General features: G+C 39.1%; 2 protein-coding genes across 5 annotated transcripts; one reads left to right on the top strand and one right to left on the bottom strand.

The window, feature by feature from the left end:
- The first annotated feature begins 1011 nt into the window (after window positions 1-1011).
- Window positions 1012-6898, top strand: LOC116054346 (flavin reductase (NADPH)-like). Of its 2 annotated transcripts, XM_031305867.2 has the most exons (6): window positions 1177-1261; window positions 2393-2503; window positions 2970-3113; window positions 4484-4685; window positions 5402-5566; window positions 6261-6898. In XM_031305867.2, the coding sequence occupies exons 3-6, from the start codon at window positions 2979-2981 to the stop codon at window positions 6473-6475; spliced, it is 717 nt and encodes a 238-aa protein (XP_031161727.1). In that variant the 5' UTR covers window positions 1177-1261; window positions 2393-2503; window positions 2970-2978; the 3' UTR covers window positions 6476-6898. The 2 variants fall into 2 exon arrangements, with proteins under 2 accessions (XP_031161726.1, XP_031161727.1); XM_031305866.2 differs by lacking the exon at window positions 2393-2503 and having other exon boundaries at window positions 1012-1261.
- A 622-nt stretch (window positions 6899-7520) lies between these two features.
- Window positions 7521-23514, bottom strand: LOC116054344 (long-chain-fatty-acid--CoA ligase ACSBG2-like). Of its 3 annotated transcripts, XM_035990870.1 has the most exons (16): window positions 23352-23514; window positions 23156-23249; window positions 20790-20864; window positions 20533-20675; window positions 18404-18687; window positions 16663-16751; window positions 15887-16007; window positions 15704-15784; window positions 15319-15468; window positions 13636-13803; window positions 13373-13554; window positions 11483-11716; window positions 10464-10681; window positions 9399-9538; window positions 9073-9316; window positions 7521-8356 (listed from the first exon to the last, which is right to left on the bottom strand). In XM_035990870.1, the coding sequence occupies exons 3-16, from the start codon at window positions 20852-20854 to the stop codon at window positions 8274-8276; spliced, it is 2202 nt and encodes a 733-aa protein (XP_035846763.1). In that variant the 5' UTR covers window positions 20855-20864; window positions 23156-23249; window positions 23352-23514; the 3' UTR covers window positions 7521-8273. The 3 variants fall into 3 exon arrangements, with proteins under 3 accessions (XP_035846763.1, XP_035846767.1, XP_031161721.1); XM_035990874.1 differs by lacking the exon at window positions 23156-23249 and having other exon boundaries at window positions 23352-23478; XM_031305861.2 differs by having other exon boundaries at window positions 23156-23394.
- Between the last annotated feature and the right edge of the window lie 623 nt (window positions 23515-24137).

Genomic DNA, 24137 nt, shown 5'->3' on the forward strand with positions numbered 1-24137 from the left:
TATTATAAGAAGATGGCAAAGTGCAGGAGGAAACATAGGTGGCTAAAGGGATGCATGCATCTGTTTTTGGTCTTGTTTTAAATACAAGTGCGTGTGTGGTCAGGTGTTTGTTAACTAATGATGAGCATGAGCATGATTGTATATTATTAATGGACAGAACATGTGTGACGTCACCCATTGGTTTGTGGAGATCTGCCATGAGTCGTCGAGTTTGCCGTTATGGGTGCAGCCCATAGACTGTATTATTAATATACAGTCTATGATGATGAGCCTAATGAGGACACCTCCATGTTTGCAGCAGTGAGTGTTGAAGTGGTCTGATGTTAGGTCTGTTCATGGAAGGCTGGAAGAAAAGCCAAAAACAAGGTATACTGCCTTGTAGCAATCATTTGAGCATGTTTCAATATTTGAGTAGGCCTTTAGTTTCTTTTGACCTCTCAAATGTTTTCCGCATATTTAAACCCAATAAAAACTGCCACGCACTTGCCATTGAGGTGCCGGTGCCACTTGGAAGATCGCGCTATCTCCCAATAGCCTAAAAAAGTGATAATCAGTCACAAAAAGTGACTCCATTCAACTTTTGCTTAGCTGAGTCCCACACACTCAAATACTAAAACTCAATCCACACGAGATACACGATTATCGATACTATACACAATCATCATCATCGCCAATCATTTGAAATTGATAAGTCTATTATATTGGTCTAAAAATAATAATAATAATAATAATTTAAAAAATAAATAGTGCACAAAAATACCAGTTATATCTTTATTTTGTCCGACAAAAAATAGCAAACAAGCAAATAATACATTTGATAAGTTGTGGGGGGGCAGGCTATTCCTAACCTAATACATCCATGTTTGTATTAACAAATCAGAGTCACCGATTAGCTAGCTAGCCTTACAAGCCAGACCCACATCAAGGTGAAACATTACATTTGCTGCCGCTAGGGTGCGTCTAGATTTCTAGGCTACCGATTAGCAGTTAACGTTAGCTAGCTAGCTAATTTTCTTACGAACGGCTGACGAACGGCTAACCAGTTAGCATACATGTAACTTTAGTTTTTCAGTCGCTGCGACATTTACTTGAAAGGGTCATGTAATGTCATCCTGCGCATCATCAAAACATAATTTTAAATCCATAAACTCATAATTTAACTTTTAAAAACAGTTGCTTTACAAACATACCTCAACGCCACAGCTCTTGAACGCCTCCCTCGCTGAACGTGTAAAAGTAAAAGCCTAAAAGCATGGCGGAGGTGAGTTCGCTGTGTTTACTTATGTTTTACCATTACAACATGGGAAAATATCTCAATTTAAATCCTTATTCAAACTTTCAGAGGAATTTTAAAGCCAATATATTGCCGTCGGTTGTTTAGTTTTTATAACAGAATCCCAGTTTTCCTTTTATTCCATGCCATAATTAGCTACTTCCTTGTTGTCACTTGCGGTTTCTGTGAACTGGTGCGTTTTAGCTGCCAAGTAAAGTACAAAAGCACGTGTAGTTGATTATACAGTGACATTTTGTATTACTTTTTTGTTATACTTTATTGTGTTAATACATATCGTTAGCCCAGTTCATATTTTAAACATCTTGACATGTTATCCTTCACCGAAAATACATTGAATGCGTAACGTTAAACAATTAAGTAGGTAAAGCATAGGTTTTACCTTCATAGTGTGCATATATTCACACACACACACACACACACATAGGCTACATATGCATTCATGCATCCAATGCCAAAAAATACACATAATCGAGAAGATAAAAAGAAAATATATACATACACATACACACCTATTTACGCATACACATCCATACATACATTCACATACACATGTAGCCTACACACAAACACACACACACACACACACATAAAAAGTAATAATAAAGAAAAAAATGAGGCTTTGATGTTTCCTCAAATCATCTTCACAAAACAATACCTAATATTTCTTTAATATCTATACGGTTAGTCAGATTGCAATTTATGGTTTTAACATGTCTAATAAAAGCACAGTTCATAATATATTTGTGTCACTATATAGAGCCTATATTAAATACCCCTTTTTCATTTTATTAGGAGAGATTTTGAATGTCAATAAAGTGAACTTTGACTTCTAATTAGATTATAGGTCACAAAAGGTTCAGTGTAGTACTTATCCTTAAGACTGTATCCATGAGGCTATATTGTCTAAGGGTTAGGGTTAATAAAAAAGGAAATAATTTTTGCACACCTGCTTTTACAGTGCATCATGTGGCTTAATGTTGACCAATTATTTTGAACATAGCAGCTACTGGATCATCAACCAAGAAATACATTTTCCGAAAACTTATCTAACCAACATCATTTGAGATTCAGTTAACAGTATCTGATTAATATCTTCAGAGACATCTGACCAGCAAGCTCGTCATCCTCCACTGCTGCAGAATTAATCCATTCGGCCCAGTTTGAATTTAACAAAGACACCCTGTGTTTGTTCTTCTTGCCCCATCAAATGTAAGTTTTCGACTAAGCTGGGACAGACAACATTAATTAAAATAACTTTTATTCTGAAACGTCATTTTATGGATTAGTTGAGTGACAACTTTTATTTAAAGAATCTGCAACCATTTTGGCAATCTCATAATCATAGAAATTATTAATCAAGCAAACATTGTCAAACTTTTTCTGGTTGTTGTCGCCCTAATCCAAAAAGTGTTACAAAACTACTGCCACAAATTGTCGTCATTGTACATTATGTAACCTCATTATCAACATTTTAAACACAAAATCTATCAGGTGACAAACCTAAATTCCTCAGAGATAGGCTAATTGCTTTATTGCACCATAATAATCATTTTTTACACTTGGACTTGCCAAACAGGGAGGGAATCTACCCGTAGGTAGTTAAGAGGTCAGAGCATCTAACACATCGTTCATTGATAAGCGTCAGCCCTGTCTGAGCTCTGTGTGTGTTTCTCAGAGTCTGAAGATGAAGATCGCCGTGCTGGGAGCCACTGGGCAGACTGGACAGTATCTGGTCAACCAGGCGCTGCAGCAGGGTCACACAGTCACCGCCATCGTCAGGAACCCGGGAAAACTCATCTTGCATCATGATAATCTCAAGGTAATGTGACACTGGGTTTGTCTTAGTCGTGTTGTGCTGCATGTCTTTTTAGTGTTGCTGCTCATTGCATGTTCAAAGTTCACCCGGTGTGATGTCACATGCTAAATGTTTTATTGTGTCCAAATGAGGGTTGTATTATATAAGGTAAAACCTTAAGTATTTTTCATGCTTCTGAACAGAAGCCACAAACATTTAGCATCTGGGTGTGATGCTGTGCACACAGCAACGCAAATAACAATGTGGACTTTAATGCAACACTGCGAAGATAAGCCTGGTGTTAATCTATACTTTTCTTGTTGTCAACAAATCTCATGAAAAGACCAAAAGCAACAACTGACTATATTAACAAGTATCACCTGCTAAATCTGATTCCTCTGTGCCATAGAGCTTTGTCTTGTCATTGATGTCTAACAAAAACACTTAAATGAGGTGCACTGTTGCACTGAGTGACACTTTCCTTCAGTATGATTAACAGTGGCGCTGTATTAAGTCAATCCAACATACTCCATCCTACTGCTGTAAATACTCACTCGAGTACAAAATGTATTAATCTGCAGCTGAAAAAAGGCCCAAACACATGCACTATTTACTTTGCGTTTTTGGAAATTGTATGTAAAGTCCTACAACAAATATTAGGATGCCTATGTGTTGCATGGTACTTTATCTCAAGAAAGTGTAATAGAGATATTTGTATTAAAGCCAGTAAAAAAGCTACTATAAAGGGAACTGGGGGAAAGGTAGCGCCCCTTGACATAGCAGGAATGGCTAGACATCATCGTAATGGAAAAACGGACACTTAATCTTGAAGATACAAGTAGCACAACTGGAAGAAAAATGGACATGATACAAGACAAAGCTTCAAATATATCCATCAGCAGGATTGCATAATTAATGGAAAAATGTGAATGAACTGTGAACTTCTTTCCAGTTATTAGTGAATGTTGCAAATCTTTGGTCAATTAAAATTAAAGTGGAGAAGAAATAAAGAGCCCTGCTGTTTTAACTTTTTTCTTTTTTTTTTTAAATTAAACTTTTATATGTGTAACCTGGGTTATTTGGTTTAGTCATCACTAGAAACCAATGAGTGCCACAGACAGCGGTAGAGAAATCAGAAAGTATTGAAAGACAGACTAACCATTCTATCTTCACTTTAAAGCATCAATAATATATATAATTTGAAATGCACCATCTGTTGCAATAAATGAAATGGCTCATTTCTACAGCCCTAAATTAATAGAAAGTGCTTGTATGTGATCTCAACTCAACAAATACGTTCCTGATCATGCACTGCTTCTGATTATGTGTTAACAAAATATGAAGTTAAATTCACCTCATTAATCATTATGTTTTCCCTTGTATGCTGCTTTCAGATGGTGGAAGCTGATATTTTCTCAGCAGACAGTCTGAAGACTCACTTCAAAGGACAGGATGTGATCATGTCCTGCCTCGGCTTCCCGGTCTCCTTCTTCTCGGCGGTGACGGGCTACACGCTGTCCATGAACAGTGTGATCAGCGCCATGCGGGAGTCCGGGGTCAACAGGATCATCACCATGAGCTCATGGTTCACTGAGCGTAAGTGCAGCAGCACACATGATAGTGCCTTATGTGGGGCCTTTTGTGGGGCCTTTTGTGATTTTATAATGAGAAAAGTCCACCTGATTGATGTTCGAGGAGTTGTCTTGTGTTCATATACTGTTATTTATTCTTGGTGAGGCTTCTGTTTAACCTTCTTAAAATAACGTACTACAACTTTCTTAGCTAGCTACCAGCAGAATCGAGACAGGGTAGGTGAATTAAAACAATGTCCGAGTTGAAAATGCATCTTGTTGTCATGTAAGGGCCCTGTTCATGTTGCACAGACATTTTAATTGCATTTTGCAGTCTGTTAAGAGGCACAAAGGCACTCTAAAACTTGTCCCAACAACTGCCGTTTTAGCTCAGTGGAAGCTTGTACACGTAGCTGCAACTACTCTGTGTTGCCTGCACCGATTCGGGACAGGTTTATTTCAAAACGAAAGTACACGCATATTTATATCGATCAAGATTAACGTAAAAATTGGCCGGAATTCTCCTTTAAGTGGTTTAATGCATACAAACACCTGAAACCATCACTTTAGAATTGAGACAAAGTTGAGTTCTAATTCTGTGTAAAAATGTGTCACAGAAAATGGGTCTTTACATTAAAGGATTGTTATTATAATAAAAGGTTTTGTTCCATGCTCATTTTTGTTGGAATGTGAGAGATTTGGGAGGATAAATTCAGTGTTTTTTTTTTTTTGCTTTTGTAGCTAACTCTGCAAGGCAGTCACCTTATGTCATCCGGTTCCTCCTGTTGCCAATAATCCGAGGCGTCCTCAACAACATGTATGAGATGGAAAAGCTTCTGGAGAAGTCTGAGGACATCAACTGGACTGTGGTTCGTCCACCTGGTCTAAAGAACATGCCGGCCTCAGGTAAAAGCAGATAAGCAATGGCCAAAAGGGGGCAGAAACAAACCTAAAAACAGACTCAAGAACTGGGTGATTATTTAAAAAGCATACGGGGCAGTCAGCTTAGCGGCAGAGCCACCAAGAACAGCAGAGCTTCATTCAGTGAAATGTTTAAGAAGCACTTCTGCCTCAGGATCCATTTTGAAACAGTTCATGCTTATCTCATTACTTATTAGCATGCACTCTTACTAGTTAAAGGTCCCATGGCATGAAAAATTCACTTTATAAGGTTTTTTATAAAGTGGCTAGAAATGGCAATAGGAGTAAACCGAGCCCTGGGTATCCTGCTCCGCCTTTGAGAAAATGAAAGCTCAGATGGGCCAATCTGGAATCTTCCCTATATGACATGATAAGGGGAAAGGTTACCTCCCCTTTCTCTGCTTTGCCCGCCGCCCACAGCTGCCCAGAGAATTTGAGAGAACCACTAAGGACTATATAAAAGCATCCAAAAAGCAGCATGTCATAGGACCTTTAATGCAATGTTTATGCAAATTAATGGGCCTCACTTTTTGTTAATTCTATACCTTCCCTGAGGTTTCAGCATGTATCCGCCTCAGTTACACTGTTGTGTGCCTTTGACTGCCTGAAGGACCAAATAAAAATGGTGTTGTTGTAACGGCCTCTGACTCCCAGTTTTTAATCTTTGTGTCCTCTACAGTTCAGGAGTTTCTGACCCATGAGGGATACTTTGTGCCCAACAGCGGTGGTAACGCAGTGGGAAGAGGAGACGTGGCTCGCTTCATGCTCTCTCTACTCAACAGCAACGCCTGGGTCAAGAAGGGAGTCGCCATCACTACCAGATTAGAAAAAAAAGAAGCCAATAATGGCATTAATGAGCAGTCGGTTCAGCCAAAAAACACCAATCTCTTGTGATGTCTAGCCATATATTTTTTTAAATTGTTGAGGTTTTGAGATATGGACGTTTGAGATGTTTGCCTCCATCCTAATGCAACTGAGGTAAATGGAAGTATTATTTATTTTTTTGACAGTCCACAACCTTACTGTTTTTATTCGATCTCACTGCAACAGCAGTACTGATAAATCTACCTGTCCTGCTCCAAAAAACAGACAGACCTTTACCAAAGTTTACCATTATGTTGGTGTTTTTACACTACATGAGTTCAGTGCACTTACACATGATCGACGTTCATAACTTCAGCCACATGAGGGCAGCATTGCACAAACATGTCCATTTGTTTTTTACTTACAGCTACTATTGCACCATGTGTGAGTACTTTATATAATCCAAATATGTACTGTATCAGTTCTGTAAAATAAACGTATAATAATCAATGAGAACTTTTCTGCATTAAATTTGTTAATGTACCAACAAGTCAGACGGTTTTGGATTTTTTTTTTAATCCCAGGTTTTAACACTGCAGAATTCTCCACCATTTAAAAAGCAAAGTGACACTTAAATATGGCAGAAAATGTTTGTTGCACTGATGAGTTAAAATCTTCAAGCACTTTGGGTCACACCCAAAGCTGTGATTGGAAAACAGGTGATTGTATAATTTGTCAACAGTAAAATCAACTGGCTGGCTTTGATTTAACCCTTGTCTTGCCCTTCGTGTCATGGGGACTTGGTTAGTTTATTTACATTTTGTATTAGCCTGTCCAAACGCGTTCGATCGCAGCACGGGTCTCTGGGACGCTCTGTGCCAGTTCACGTGAAATGACATCACATAGTACACGAGGGTCACCGCCAGGCCAATGCAAAAACGTCAAATAAACTAAATGGGAATGTGAAGATGTGCTGTCTTTCTCTTGTGTTGCACCATCCTGCATCATATTTTAAAATTAAAATGTAGCATAGCAGTAGCTAAGATCCCTCCAATAAACACTGCACATATTCACTATACATAAACAAGTATTGATTAAAAAACATCACATTTCTAAACAATTTTTGGTCAATTTATCCAAATCACTTTTATTTAATTGACAATCATGGAATATCTACCACAATATAAACATTTTTAATATTTGTCAAACTGTACATGGAGAAGCACAAATTAAAATAGATTTATTTTTTAAACATTGCACATGTGATTGTAGAAATTATTAAACTAACTTGATATTATAATCTTATTATAAATATATAGTCTATAGAGGAAATATTTGCAGCCTTGCCAGATGGGGATTATTTTACAACATGAGACATGGAATCCTGGCAATTAATGCTGTACAAATCTTTAGATACTGCTGCTTAAAAAATAAAATACATGTCATTACGCTTATGACCAAGACAAGAGAGTTTCATCTTTCAGGCCACAGTGGATTCACAAACTTTCCTTCAAAAACTGTTTTTCCAGTGTGATAGTGTGCCATTCACATGCAAGATTTGGCTCTGATTTGGATGCTTTATTTACAAAACATGCACAGCTGCTGTGAAACCGTATGTACATTCAACAGCTTAAATATCGACTTTGAATAGTCAACAGAAACATATTATAACATAGCAGCACAAACCTCTATTCCGTTAAATATAACATAATCAGAATCAAGATTATTTTTCCTCTTAAATTATAAACATCTTGCAATTTTAACATTCAGGTGAAAAGAGTTGTATATATTTCTCAACATGACATCTGGGCACAATACAATATTCATAAACGTGCCCCAAGCCTCTCTTCAGTATTATCTCATCTGTGTGCAGTAAGGTTTACTGTGTTTATATGGCCACTGCATACAATTCATTTATTTTCTCCTGGTACATCTTCACAACAATGGGCCTCCTCAGTTTCATGGTGGGTCCTGCACAGACAAGAAAAGCAGATGAATTTGATCTCAATCTCAAGATTCCGTTTAGGCTGAGCCACACCTACACCACAACATTTGATCCACTGCAGCTATAGAAATATGTTGTCTGGCATGTGGCACAGTCACAAGACTTGTTGTCTGATTATAACATAACTAGGCCTGTCACGATAACAAATTTTGCTGGACGATAAATTGTCCCAGAAATTATTGTGATAAACGATAATAATGTCGTTCTGAGACCATTTTCATCTAATATAATGATAATGGCATAATAATGTAGGTACATCTTTTCAAAGATCAATAAACTTTTATTTCTAAAGAATATTTAACACTGGAACTGGAAGACATTTTAAATATCCACAATAAATGAACAAAACAACCAAAAACAATAAATACAATGGACTCTCAGTCTCTGTTAACAAAAAATGCACTGGAATAAAAACCAAACACAATCAAAAACAATAAATGAAATGGAATTTTTTCCGGCTGCGATAATTTTTAAATGGAAATTATCACGGCCGGAAAAATTTTCAGCTCATTTTTATTTATCATGCGATTAATTGATTTATTGCATACTGCGACAGGCCTAAACATAACCTAGATTAAAAGCTAAGTAAACTTGATTGACATCAGTAGTGAATACTTCCTTAATACTAGTGTTGGGTGTGGACATTTGACATTACCAAAAGGAAGAAAACAAAATAACTCACCCAGTTCTCCTCCAGTGGCAGAGAAGTCTCGCTCCAGTATGACCCACTTCTGGATCTTCTGGGCATTGGACGTTGCTCTGGCATTAGCACGCTCCATGCCCTCCTGAATGGCTTTGTAGATAGCTGGCTCCTTATTGGCTATGATCTCTGACACTGTGGTTGCTGTCACGTTGTGCTGCTGGCAGAAGCTCAAAGCCTCGTGGCTCAGCTCGTCTGTGGGCTCGCCGTTGTCGTCCACGACACACTGTTGACACAGAGAGAAGGGTCAATGTGTTTGTTTTCATTATTCAATAGCTGTGACTGTGCAGGAACGGAGGCCCGGTTACTTTGAGCGTGAGCAGCATGGAGAGGAACTTGAGCTTGTCTCCTATCAGCATGGCGTTGCTGATGATGGGCACCTCGGCCTTCACTGCATCCTCGATGGGCACAGGAGGGATGTTCTCTCCACCAGCAGTGATGATCAGTTCTGTGCAAAATGAGACAGTTTAATCAGTCTGTCACCTGTTTGCTAGTCTATATCCTTGACGTTCCACTTCCGGGATTGCTCCGGTGCCGCAGGAAATTCCGCCGGATGCATGTATTTTCGCCGATGTCCGTTTCCTTTGTGTTAGAATTTTAAACTCCGGTGGATTTATGAGGACTATGGTTGACTGGTCCTCAGATCTCTGCATGGTAAATTGAGACAACTAGCTAGACTATCTGTCCAATCTGAGTTTTCTCTCCCACAACTACTTTACAGCAGGTCCGTGCGGAGCTTAGCGCCACCTATTACGATTGTGATTGGTTTAAAGAAATGCCAATAAACCAGAGCATGTTTTTCTTCCATCCCGGAATGCTGTGTGGCGTAGCCAGACCCTCCTCCGCTCCGCAGCGTGTGGATGGTCTGGCAAAGCGAGACTACCTGTTTGCCGATGTTCAGACTTTTTTTTTATTGGATTTTATGTGCAAATGTCTTTTAAAGAACAACAAACAGTGGAAGACTATTCAGTTCTCACACTCAACTCTTAAAAAAGACCAAAAAAATCCCCAAACATAATGAACAAAAAAGGTAGCTACAGTAAAGTAAACAAGACTGCAGAGTGTGTTGTAAAGTTGTGTTTTAGCATCAGCACTCATTCTTCTTGCATTCAAAATCTTATTCAAGTAAAAGTACAGAAGTATGTTCATCAAAATGTACTAAAAGTATCAGAAGTAAAACTATTTGTTCTGCAGAAAAATGTCCCCTGTGACTGATATATTAATATTTATGACATTAATAGATACATATGCAGATCAATGTGTAAACAGCATTATACTCTTGTAGCTGTTGGAGGTCAAGATTGTTTTAACTACTTTGTATACACAAAGGTATTGTAGTCCTGTGGTTTCCAACTTATGGGACCACAACTTACCCTTGATCCTTCCTGTGATGTACAGGAAGTCGTTCTGGTCATGCCTTCCCAGATCTCCAGAGTGCAGCCAGCCGTCCTGGTCGAGAGCCTCGGCTGTTTTGTCTGGCATGTTCAGGTAGCCCATAAAGACGTGCCGACCCCAGAAACATACCTCTCCACTCCCGTCCTCATCTGGGTTCTCCAGCTTCGTCTTGCAGCCTGGCATCAACTTTCCACAGCTGTAGAGACAAATCAACAAGTCAGCAAAAACAATAGACCTGACGTGATCAAAAGTTGCACTACAACTGCACCCCTACTTTGAAGTTTAGTACACAGAAATGATATATCATAATGTCAGTAAACTATGAAAAACATTTTCAGGTAGAAATATACAATCCTGGCTAATTTGTGAAAAACAAATGAATGTCTGCTTGCAAACCCTCAAGAAAAGTTATAATAATTTAATAATAATTGTATTTGTATAGCATTGTTCATGCAAAGGTACAGCCCAAAGTGCTTTACAAAACAGGATTAAAAGAAAATCACAAACTGGTCCTGCTTTTTCATTTAGGGTGAACTCCATAAAAAATATTGCCAAGTGCAACTTTTAAAAGAGTACTCCACCGATTTAACATTGTCAGACTCAAGACAGTTTTGAAATTCCGGAGAAGCCAGACCCACGTGACGCGTTCATCCAATCAGCAGCCGGTTTTCATTTTTTGGGCGACAATACAGATGCCTGCTGTTATGGAGACATATTACGTCTCGTGCACGCGCGTTCCGAGGCACTTTTTTGACCAACTCTGGGAGGCAGTCAGTGTGACTGCCTTTTCTGCCAAAGGTTGGCCGTCGGGTTGGTGTGTCAGAGCCTTAACTTCTAAAAAGAAATGTGTAAAATCTGTGGAGTTCCCCTATAACTAATGTTCACTGGGGAAAAAAAATACAAACTGGTTGTCACAGCAACTTGTAGTATTATTACATCCATATCAACAACACCTTTTAATTATAGTTGACACGTTCCATAATGATTTGCTGCTGACCTTGTGATGCGGTAACTCTGGCTATCAGAGATGGTGTGTGGGCCGGCGCTTTCACTCATGCCGTATAGCTCCAACAAAGGGATGTTCAGGCTCATGAAGTACTCCAGAGTTTCTTTGGTGATGGGGGCAGCACCCGTGAAGCACAATTTGCAGCGGTCTAAGCCCAGCGATTCCCGGACCTTCTTAAAGACCAGATTATTAGCCAGCATGAATCCCCACGGCACCCGATTCTCCCTGTAATCCAAAAGTTAAGTTAAGTAAAACTTACACCAGCAATATTCTTTTAGGTTAAAATTTAGATGATAAAATTAAGAACTGGGCCCCAAGAGACATTTTCTCCACTACATTTCTCTGACAGCTGGAGTTAAGCTACATATAAAGATTTTACAACACAATGTCAATTTATAAAATATGATACTGTATTATAAATGAAACTATCCAACAGTACATAAAGCAGTTCAAATGTGCTATACGTTCATCATAGCATTTAAATGCTGCTTACATGTTAAAGCATCAGTAATAGTATTCCAATAATATGATATAGTAATAATTCTCTCCAACATGTGCTTTTACTTTGATACATTAAGTACATTAAGCTGGTAATACTTTTGTCATTTTATTTAAAGTGCTCATATTATGCTCATTTTCAGTTTCATAATTGTATTAAGAGGTTGTACCAGAATAGGTTTACATGGTTTAATTTTCAAAAAAACATCATATTTTTGTTGTACTGCACATTGCTGCAGCTCCTCTTTTTACCCTGTGTGTTGAGCTCTCTGTTTTAGCTACAGAGTGAGACACTCTCACTTCTGTTCCATCTTTGTTGGGAGTCGCACATGTGCAGTAGCTAGGTAAGCACTGCTAGCTTGTCAGTTGCAGAGTATGAGGGCGTGCCACGCTAGCAACTAGGCGAGCATTATAACGTGTGTTACAAAGTGACGCACGTTCGTCACGGAAGTAAAGGCTGGACTACAATAGAGCAGTTTGGAGCAGTTTGTGAACAGTGTCCAGAGTCCCTTTGGGTGGACTTTAGGTTTTTTCACTTTGTAAACCTATAACGTGAGCAAAAAGATATATAACACAATAAAGGAAAGGGAAAAAGCCAAAAAGCATAATATGAGCACTTTAAGTGAAATCTTAAATGTAACCGAGTAGTTTTACAAAGCGGTATTGCTACTCATATTCAAGTAAAAGTACTTCTATCACCACTACAGCATAGTGCCTTGAACAGACTGTAACAATCATACAGAGAATGTGTAATATAACATATCAACACATTTAGAATTTTTAAAAGGTTATTAACAAATGGCCCTTGACGTGTTCTTGCTGAATCCTAGTATAGGTTTAGCCTGACAAGCCAGACCCACATCAAGATGTTCGGTCTGGGAACTCACCATTGGCAGGGCTCAAGCCAATGGGGCGGGATAAATGGTTGTCTTTCAAATTCCCTCTGCACGCAATAGGATAGCGCGATAACCAACCAGAGCAACGCTAGTTGATAGATTAACCCTTTGCCGTATCTGGTCGGCAACACTCTGAACACATCTTCCTTTTTTAAGAATGACTTCAGTGCCGTTCTTTGTTCTTTTCTCAAAGAAAAGCTTAACTCCCAATCTCCCAGTCGCAGCCAAAGCCAATTCGAAAGACCGCTGTTCGCCAGCAGCAGCGGCCATTTCCTTTGTTTTCAAGTAGCAGGGAATTCACACCGTCATTATGTTAAGCCCGCCCACCGACTCTATACACGATATGATTGGCCCGGGTAGAGTTTGGTTTTTTCAGCTCGCAAGCCAACGGAGAGCTGCTTGACCCCCTGGCTGCAAATTACAATTTGCTGCCGCTAGGGTGCGTCTAGATTTCTAGGCTAGTATAGGATCCTTACTGCTGTCTCACCCGTTCATGACACTGTAGTTATATTGCAGGCCTATGGACTTGGCCCAGCCCGCCACTGTCCTCCTCATTGGGGTTGCCTTGGCACCGATAGCTTTCATTTTCTCCTGCATTTTCTCCCACACACGAGGAACCCCCAGGAAACAAGTTGGACGAGCTTCTTTCAGTGTGTTTACTAAGGAGCCCTGGTAAAATGATTGAGGAATAGTCAAAATAGGAAACCTTCATTATTAATTCTATGTTTATACAACAGTAGGCATCCTTACCTTGAGGGCGTCTGGCTCTGCAAAGTAGGTGGTCATGGCAAGCCTAGTAGCCATCCACATGTCACACAGCTGGGCTGCCACATGGCTGAGTGGCAGGTAACTGACCAGCACCTCCTCAGCGTATTTAACATTTACCATGGAACATGCCGTGTAGGCTGTCCATGTCAGCTGCACATTAGAAAATAGCAAAGGAGTCATCAGAGCTTTCTTATTCAAATATTGTCTTGAATCAGCAACAAACCCCACACCAACATCCTCAGCCTCAGCCTAGCTCCGTCCCACACATGCATTAAAAAGGAGCTGAAAAGGTTGCCAGAACTTTCTGCCAGAAGTTGTTTGGTTTAGCTGTTCGAGTTTGAGGTGTGTCTTGTTATCTACTAGCCAATGTTTATAAAAGGGTAGTGCAGTCTTTTTATCCATTTTAAAAGAATCAGTCATCAAGCAAGCAGTGTAGAGGAGGCTGCCCCAAATATGGCAGTGAAAGGGTTTGGATCAATAACTGTGCCTCATATATTTAAAAGAAAAAAACTTAAAGGTCCAATATGTAATATATTTATTGTAATAAATCCAAAAATTACCCCCAATGAGTCATCAGATATTAAGGAAACATGCTAATTTGAAATACTATCTTTTCTGACAACAATGCTAACAAATGCCAGCATTTTCTCCTTTTGAAATTTCAGTTCCGTGACTGAATTTCAGTTTGTGGTTTGGCCTGTGTGTTATCAACTTCCCAGTTTGACAGCCAGGCCGGGTTGCCAGATTTACCTGTAAAAATGTAACTCCAGCACGCTACAGCTGTAACATTAGGACAGCCATGAAAACAGCAAACAAACGAACAGGATCAACCAAGATATATTCTACCCAACCTAAAAAAACGGCATGTTTCTAACAGTTGCGTGACCAGAGACATGACAAACCCCGGGAAAATATTGGAGATATATTTGAAAGATGGAGACAGCTTAGTGCCCAAAAGGACGCTGAGTTGGCTAATTTCCTTCTGAACAGGTAAGCATTAGCTTCAGGCTAATTTATCTCGGCTACAAGGGACGGGCATTTTATATCATTTCAACATTTGTGTACTCACATTGAATTATATAGCTAGAGCACCCAAGTTGGTTACTTGCAAAAACAATTGAGACACAGCCAGTAAAGTGATCCCGACTGGTCCTGGCTAACGCCGCCATGCTAACCCTGCTAACTGCTAACATTACCGGAGGACCAGTAAGTAAGAGTAATGTCTGGCTATGTGAGACAATGTCTAGCAACATTGTTGTGGATGCTGCGGTCTCAGCCTGGCAATCTCCGTGAACTTCGAGTCTGGGGAGGAGGGGGCGGGGGAGATGACTCTCTCCAATATTTTTGAATTTGTACTGCAGTAACTATTTTAAACACTAGCTGTCAGTATTACATATTGCACTTTTAAAGTTGGGTAGTAAGTTGATTTTTGTAACAAAAGTGTCTTGTCTGGGTGCTACCTTTCTCATAGTATTTGATGTGTTAGCATACATGTATGTTGTGGCAGTTTCTGGAGTTCCAGGGCTCTATGTTGGGACCTCTTCTTCTTTTCATTAATTAATTAAAAATGCTGTTATAGCTCCCAAAATTCTGGTTTAGGAAAATGTTATTCATGTCAAAACAATACAAGCTAAGAAAGGATAGTATCTTGTCTAGATAACTTACGTTGTCATGGCTCAACATGACTCCTTTAGGGTTGCCAGTGGTTCCAGAGGTAAAGATGAGAGTACAGCACTCATTGGCCCGAAGACTGTCAGTCACAGCATTCAGCTGCTCGTCCGGCACTTCCTCTCCCAGCTTCATAAACTCTGCCCACTGCACAAATACAGAGATTATGTTAAAAAGAAAAGTGTGTCAAAATCTAGCCTGAACTGTGCTAACTGCAGCTGCATAGGGAAGTTTAATACAGTTGAGTTCTGTCACATTTATCTAATTACAGTTCTTATACTACAAGTAAGAACGATAATAATTTTGCACTGTGGGCATTACAGACAGTATGGTATTATATTTATTGTTCTGTTTCATCTGTATGTTTGCTGAGTGAACGTACTGTATACAGGAATGGTGCTTTCTGCTGCAGTTCGCCTTTATACTGGACGATGGCTTTCAGATGAGGGAGTTGATCTTTAACCTGTTGGGAAAGGCAAATTAAACTTAGGCATGTAGGGGCTGATTTTTTTGTATCTTTGAAAACAGGCACTATAAGAACCAGTGCTGTTACAAAGCTTCTGACCTGTAGGATTTTTTCAAGCTGTTTCTGGTTCTCTACAACTAGGATGTTGGCCTCACTGCTGGCAGCCACATACTGACAAGCTTCGGGCGTGTTTGTTGTGTAAATTCCTGTTCCCAGACCCCTATGACACAAATCAGATATAGAAGAGTAAAAAAATCTATTGAATGCACACATTTCCTTGCACTATTCACTGTGGATTCTGCTCATTTGCCTACAGGTTGTATCACAAATAAATAAAAAAAAAAAGACGTTTTATAACTTAGTGTTTTTCCATTAATAATTACATTCTTGTCCTGTTTTTATGTTCATTATATGTCTATTTATGTAATGAAATGTCCTTATTGAAAAGCACTCTGTGCTGCATTTCTTATATGAATGGTGGAAGACATACGCCCTCTGAATGCCCTATGGCTCTATAGTTTGTGGTTGTACAGTTTCATGAGGCTGTGTAAAGTATAGTGACGCAGGTCCAATCAACTGGCTAGGCCACCTGGAATTCCCACAGTGGTCCCATTCATAGACATAAAACAATGTTCCCAGTGGGCAGTCCGGGCCTGCTCATGTATCTGAGGACAATGGGTGGTTACAAGCTTAACACCCACATTAGGTTTCCTGAGACTTTAAACTGGGACGACCCAAACAAGTGTGGGCATAGACACAGAGATGGACTTCGAGATAAGCATGAACAGAGATATATTTGCAGTGTCGGATGAAACAATGCTGCGGCATCTCTACATGGAATTTTATCAACCTCAGTTTACTAAATGTGATCTTACCCAGCAAAGATGCAGCCGACGTCTGAGATGAACCACTCGGGGGAGTTGAATCCTAGAATCCCCACACCATGGTAACGCTCCAGCCCTAACTAAAAGAAGACAAGTTCTTTTTTTAATTTACTTTTTTAAAGAACATGTATCTTTAATGACACAGCAACACAGTGCCACCGTTACTCTTGACCTACAGTAGATCTTGTTTCAAAAACCACTCCTCATGGGATACGGACATGTCCATGAAACAGGAGACGTAACACAAGCTGTGAATTTCACACACCCAGGTGTTAATTTTCAGCAGCCCCTTCCACAGACAATACAGTGAGAGAAGGGGCAAATTCTGAGGTACTGTTTACAAAACTGGTGCAAACAGGGAATCCTAGGTTTTGTAAAGCCAAGTCTTGCAATGGTTCATCTGCATGACATGTCAGAAATTCCACTACTCTATTGAATCAGTAACTTCTGCTACACTAGTTTAGCTTATAAATATATAATATTGCATACAGTGCAGGCAAAAAGTATTACTGTAGTGATATTATTGTTTTGGCTATACTATAGCACACTGGATTTGAATGAAACAGCGACTATGACTTTAAAGTACTGACTTTAAGCTTTAACGGTGGTCATATTCAAATTGGGTGCAGTATTTGTATTTGATGATTTGTTTTTATCCATAGTCCCCCAGTATTTTTTTTTTTCAAGATTAGTGTTTGGGCATTTTAGGTCTTTATTATGCAGAACAGCTGAATATGTTAAAGAGAGAGAGAGGGAGAATGACATGCAGCAAAGGGCCCCAGGTTGGAGTAATGATCTTACACAAACAAACAGAACAACTAAGACCTTTTTACTGGCCAACAGGTTATACATTTGCTGAAGACTAAGATAAAACCATAAAGCCACCGAAGCAAGCAATAAGTGAAGATGGCTGCAGTTAAAGTCTGGGAGAGAATCACCGTTAAAATGACTAAGTGTCTTTGGGTCATATTATTAAATATGATTACCTTATGGTAACTTGTTCACATAGTTCCATTTAAATTTTAAGTATGTAAATGTGTTATATACAATTAATGTATTAGCCTTGCCTAGTTTCTGTTCTATAATTTCGGAGGACTACAGTTTGTATAAAAAAAGGTTACAATTCCTACATTTTTGACCCAAAACGGATGTAAACACCTTTAAATTAAAGCTAAAAGCAAACTTGACACAGTTAACCCTCTTGTTTTCCTTGCAGCGATACGAAGTGTATGGGACAAGTGGGTCCAGCAATTACCCTCTTAATACAATCCAGGCCTCCATGTGACTGTGGCTAAATGTCTGTCTGTAAGAAGATAATAATAATTCACCAAAGCTTTCTTTAAAATTTTGGGCCAATCAGTGATTTAATGGGAATTTGCATATTTGGGTATTCTTGATGTATAAGGGGGTGGAGGGGGGGGGGTGTTATGTTTTATCTAAAGGGTTATTTATGTAGTCAACAAAGAGATATAAAATACCTGACACACAAAATTAGGTGATCATTTGAATTACAATCACTTTCTGGAGGTTTAAATTGCTTGGGTCTAATTGACCCCAACGATAAGGGGTGTTAGTAAATTTAAGGAGAACAGGAGGGTTGATGTTTCATTCAAAATCCAATGTGTTGGAGGAAAGAGCCAACATACGAAACACATGTGCCACTGCCCAAAATACGTCCTGATTGCACTGTAGTAATAGCTTTTGTACAATATAATAATATAAACAGACAAACCTTGAGAAAACTTTTAGCTGCTGCTCGGCACTGCTCATAGTATTGCCTCCATGTCAGGGTCACCCACTGGCCCCCTTTTTTGGAAACCAAGGCTGGATGATCCCCGTACTTTCCCACCGTCTCCAGGAACATCTGATGGATAGTCACAGGAGTCTCTGAGGCCGGACCCGAGCCTTCCATCCTCAGCCTTACTGCCTTGTCTCTGCTGGTGCTCCATAGCTGGTCAGCTGGGGCCAGAGTTGCTGGTGCAGTTGCTGTTGAAAGGGGAACTGCCTCGGGCTCTTCTGTATTGGGACAATAGGGACAGCCGCGTTTAGGCGCCATTGATGACAAGTCAAATTCACCAGCACCACACCGTGACACAGCAAGCTTTAGAAGAAGAGTCAGGTGTGTGAGAGGACTGCAGAAAAGTCCGGACTACCACTTTGAGTTTCATACACCTAATGAGTCATGAAACATGATTTTCCGGTTGTGCAGTGAACAGGGCAATGGTATGTTGATATCCGACACTACGCAGGAATGTCCTTGCCTATCCACTAATCAGTTTTAGTTAGAGGAAGTAATGCAGTAGACTTGAGTTACTAAATTGAAAGCATCAAAGAACACAGAAACAACACTGTATATGTTTTCAAAAAGTTCCCTTCTGTTATTCCCTTTAAAAAAACATTTTTTCTTGATTCATCATTTGACACAGTGAATCATGTGATTTTTATTCAACAGTCTCTTTACTGCATCTCAAAATGTCCACAAGGCTTTTCAGACGCACCATTAAACTGCTTCAGACCTTATTTTTTTAAAAAGCATACTCTTCCTTCTTAACATGTTATCCATCTTCCTCCCCTGTAAAACCCAGTATAATCCTATTTTCCCCTTTTTATTTTCCTCAGTTATATTATCCACGAGTACACGTTGCTTATCTGACACACAGAAATACTTCCCTTTACCCCGTTGACACGAAGGGAAGACACAGATATTTTCCTGCGGTTTGGCATCTCATTTACACGAAAACCCCGTTTTTATCACAGAAAACGATTATTTCTAAAAAAACTCCGGCCAAAGTGGAGATCTTGGAAAACTGCGTTTGCACATTTCCATGTAAACTGAGACAAACGGAGGTTTAGGCCATTGACATATATGGTTTAGGCAGCCGAGAGAGAGAATGAGGAAGTGATTTGTTGCTGTTGTTGCTATTTTCGGGATTCTGATTGGCTAACGTGGGCTTGAGCTTCTCGTTACACTATCACCAACAGGTTTGGCATGCTCTTGACGGCATTGACGTCATATATACACAGGTACATGTAAACAAACAATTTTCTGAAAACCTAGAGGTTCTAAATGTCCGTTTATGAAAATAGCCTACAAAAAAAACAAAGAACACTTTTTGACAATGAGTTAGAAATAATGGTCTTTGCTCCATCCAAACACTGAAACGTGAGAACCAAAAGGCTAATTAAGTAAAAAAAAAAAAAAAAAAGAGGCTAAGAACAAAAAGCTTATGCAATGTTGTTTTTGGTTGTCATTTGATGCTACACCACACCTGCAGCTCCTCCAGAAATAAGTTTATTTCTGCTTCATAATCAACACTGAAGTTCAAAGGAAACTTGAACTGGTGGGGAAAAAATCTCCCTGGGGAAACTGTTTAATCTGTTCAGTCCCTCAAATATTTTCTTCAAACCCATTTTAAAACGTTACTTTATGTAACAATCAATACATCTGATCTACATTTAATTTTATTTGTTTGTATTTTATATTTGCAAAGAGCTTTCTAAATGTTCTTTTTGCTTTGTTTACTTCCTGCCGATTTAATACCCTGCATAAGTATCTTGCAAACTCTGCCCTTCATGCAGCCGGTAGTGGCTTTGTTTGGCTTTTGACCTTTTAAAGAGACATAATGTCTATTTACGACCCTTTTTCACAGGTTGCATGTTTCAATATGTATGTGTTGATGCTATCTTCTCAGATCGTATCATTTGAATCATTTTTAGAGGCCTGAAGAGGTAAAACTATCCAGAATTTCACAATAAAAGACAAGAAAAAACAACTGAATTTGCTCAGTCTCAGACTCAGATTTGTCTTTGAGTATTTGGGAACCACTGTGCTCAGCACTCAGCCTATCCTAGACTTCTTACCTAGTGAAAGTCCTTCAGTGGCTTTCTCCAGCTCAGATGTTGAACTGAGCACAGCTTTGGTGGCTCCTCCGTTATGTATGAGAGTGGAGTGGGTCTTTAAGTTTGTGGAGCCTGACACAGTTTGTGCCTTTTGGGTAGACATGCTGTGGATAAACATCATTTTAGATACATAGTTTAAAATCAAATGGTCCTAAGAGGATCAAATCTACATGATTTGTTTTTTTCTCCCACTTTGGTACATGCGTTATTTTACATACCTCTCAGCTTTACCATCCATGACTGCAACACCATGGATCCTAACCAAATCCTTTTCCACATTCATCCTGTATTTGCTGGAATAACAGAGAAAACTATCTTAAATGGACATGAAGTAAAATTAGTATTAAAAACACTTTAGTTATCCTCCACTGAGGACCCTCCACGCAGATAAGATGATCTATTATAAAACAGCACTGCTCTGTAATTTATACAAGAGTGACATTTACCAAAGCCATTGCAACATCAAACCCAACGCAATCGCTGAATGTCCAAACTTTGAATATTGTGCCAGAAAGCATTGGGGCATTTACATGTGTTCACTATTAATACTCTTTAACCCATATACTCACATTTGAAGCAACTCAGTCATCACTATTTGATTTAAGTTAACAAAGTAACTAACCAAAGTTCAAGGTATTGGATAAAATGTAATTATTGTCAAAACGACAAGAGCGTGGCTCTGTGAGGGCTTTCTCGACTCTCTTGTGTATGTACTGCAGTCAGTGAAATAATGCCATCTAGTGTGTAAAATATACTACTACTGTGTCTTATGGTCACAAGTTGGACTTCACTTAACTAAGACGTACCAGAGAATTTCTAATAAGGAGAGAATTTCCATTCTCTGGATACTTCTGGCTTCTGAACTGGTTGCAGTTCCACTCTGGTTCCATATGAGGGCGCTCACGGGCGAGTGCAGAATGAATGGAGGTCAAAATCCACTTTTCTCAGGATATAATTTTTTGTCTAGTAATTTTAATGTTGCATTCGAAAGGGGAGGCTAAAAAAATACACACTGCTGGGTGTTACATTTTTTTCAAGTCGCTTTTTTGTTCTAAAAAGCCTTTTAAAAAGTCAATTACGTCATACACATTGTACGGCCAGAGATACTGCTTTACAGCAAGCTCTGAGTCACTTCCTTTTTCATCATCGACAACACAGCTGACAGGTTAGGCTCTCCCTGTCAATACACGTGCTAGAAAGAAGTTTGCTAATGTTTTAAAGACCACGCTGAAATATTCACTCTGACATTCTGGTTCTGCTTTGGATGCCATCAAGCGGGATCTCTGGTCGTAATCAGTCCTTCACTGACCAATCAGTATTCATTAGCAGAATGCTAGCGTGTTATGGGCAACAACGACTCAACCTGTAAGAAATCGAAAGGACATAAGTACTCGTTCATTCAACTTTCGACCTATAATCCATGTTGAACTTGCAAAAACTACAATCAAATCTGAGATTTCTCAACGACAATCAGGCGAAAGAGACAAATTTAGCCATCTAGCTCCATAGTGTCCCATTCATTTTGCACTCGCCCGCGATCACCCCAGTGGAACTGCAACCAAATTCTATATAATGGGGCTAAATAGGGAGTGAACAGGCCCTCCGTAGACAGGCTCTGGACGTACTCATACCTTTACCTTTCTGATTTAGTACTGCTCAGTACAAATACTCTGTTGCAAGTAAAAGTCCTGCAAGATTTCACTTAAGTATAAAAGCATTAACAGCAAAATCTACATAAAGTATTTAAGAGTAAATGGGAATATTATTACTAATGTTTTAACACAGCATTTTAATGTTACAGATGGTATTTTATACAATATATTAATCATATGTTATTTTTCGTAAAATCTTAATCTGTAAAGCAACTTAAGCTGTCAGATAAATGTAGCGGAGTAAAATGCACAATATTTCCCCCTAAAATGTAGTTGAGTAGAAGTACAAAGAACCATACAATTTAAATACTCAAGTAAAAGTATCTCAAAATTATACTTACTGTACTTCAGTAAATGTACTTAGTTACTTCCCACCACTGCAAATAAGCAACACATTCACTCGAACATATCTCATGATACATTTTTAATAAAATCGTATTAGATAAAGATCTGTCAACCCAGCAGAATCTTAGTCTGACCTCTAGTTTTTAAGGTAACTTTGGTCCATTTCTTTCTGGACCAAAGTTCATACGACTTACAAAACTACAGTGTGGCAATATGAACTGGCAATGGCAAAGCCTTTGCTCTACATTATGCAAATATCAATTTAAGTGCCCTGTAGTGCACAAAAGTAGATTTAAGTCACATGAATGACTTGTCTTTGTACACTGTACATTACCCAGAAAGGAAACGTTACTTCTGAATCTTCTAGTAAAAGAATCTTAAATTAAATTGTGAAGGTCATTTCTTGTTTTAAATGTAAATTATAAAACAATCAACTGAAGCAGAAAAAGAGCTGTAACATGTCAGTAAACAAAGATTTTCTATGTGCATCTTGATGTTAAATCCTCATGCAGTCAATCCTCATGCAGTCAAGGAACTTATGACAACATAAGACACCTTACACAAGTCTTTTCACACACTTTTCCTACCTTCTTCTTGGTCACAGCTGATTGACAGTAGCTGTCAGGTGTAGGACAGACCTGGATCAACCTTTGCCCGGCACAGGTGCTCGAGTGTTACCCCCTGGACGAAATATCATCCTTTAGTGGACTTGCATGAATGCATACCGACTTCCTCTGCACTCACGCCTCTGACCAGAGCTTTCAGGACTTGCGCAATCGACACCTGCAGCCAAGGTCGTGTCGACCAGTTAAAGATCCACCAACAAGCTTGAGCAAAGACTGTGGCTCCTCGAGGTTAAGAAGACCTGAAACTTGACACACAAACAGTCTGCAGCTGGTAGAAACCTGCTTTGTTTATATTAATTATACTAGCAGACAACTATTGGTGCTGGCAGTCCAACACATCTAACAGTATGAAGCTTGTCCAGGGTGAGACTGTTATTATCTAAGATCGACTGATGAAGACAAGTCTTTATCAGATATGCACAATGAGGCCCGTCAGCAAAAATAATGATAAAACCAGATTAGTTATCTCAGGTTTACGAGGAGAGATAAGACTTTGAACCATAAAAAGTGTTATTCAACACTTGAATAATACTTGGGTAACTCTGTGTAAGACTTTTTCTACCAGAGTGACACATTAAAAAATGAAGTGTCAAGATGTTGGCAATATGCACTAAACTGAATTAAATATTAGGGATTTTTTCCCCAATATTGAGTTGGACAGCTTTCGCAGTCTCAAATTTCTTTAAAACTCCTTTAATTCTTCCACTTCTCGATCTACGTCTGATTATTTGTGATTGGTTTAAAGTGCACAAGGGAAATCGGGAGAGGACGATGATTTCTACTTGATGGCAGCAGTTTAAAACCAAGCTCTGTATTCTTGTTAGGTGTCATTAATACAGCCCTTGTTTACTCTTTTCTGCTGAGCTACACGTCTGTCTGTCCGTCTGATAGCTGCGTTCAAGGAGGTGACATTGTTTAATAAGTAAATATAGAGGAAAAGTTC

The sequence above is a fragment of the Sander lucioperca genome, chromosome 2 (assembly GCF_008315115.2).
Source record: "Sander lucioperca isolate FBNREF2018 chromosome 2, SLUC_FBN_1.2, whole genome shotgun sequence".
Lineage (NCBI taxonomy): Eukaryota > Metazoa > Chordata > Actinopteri > Perciformes > Percidae > Sander > Sander lucioperca.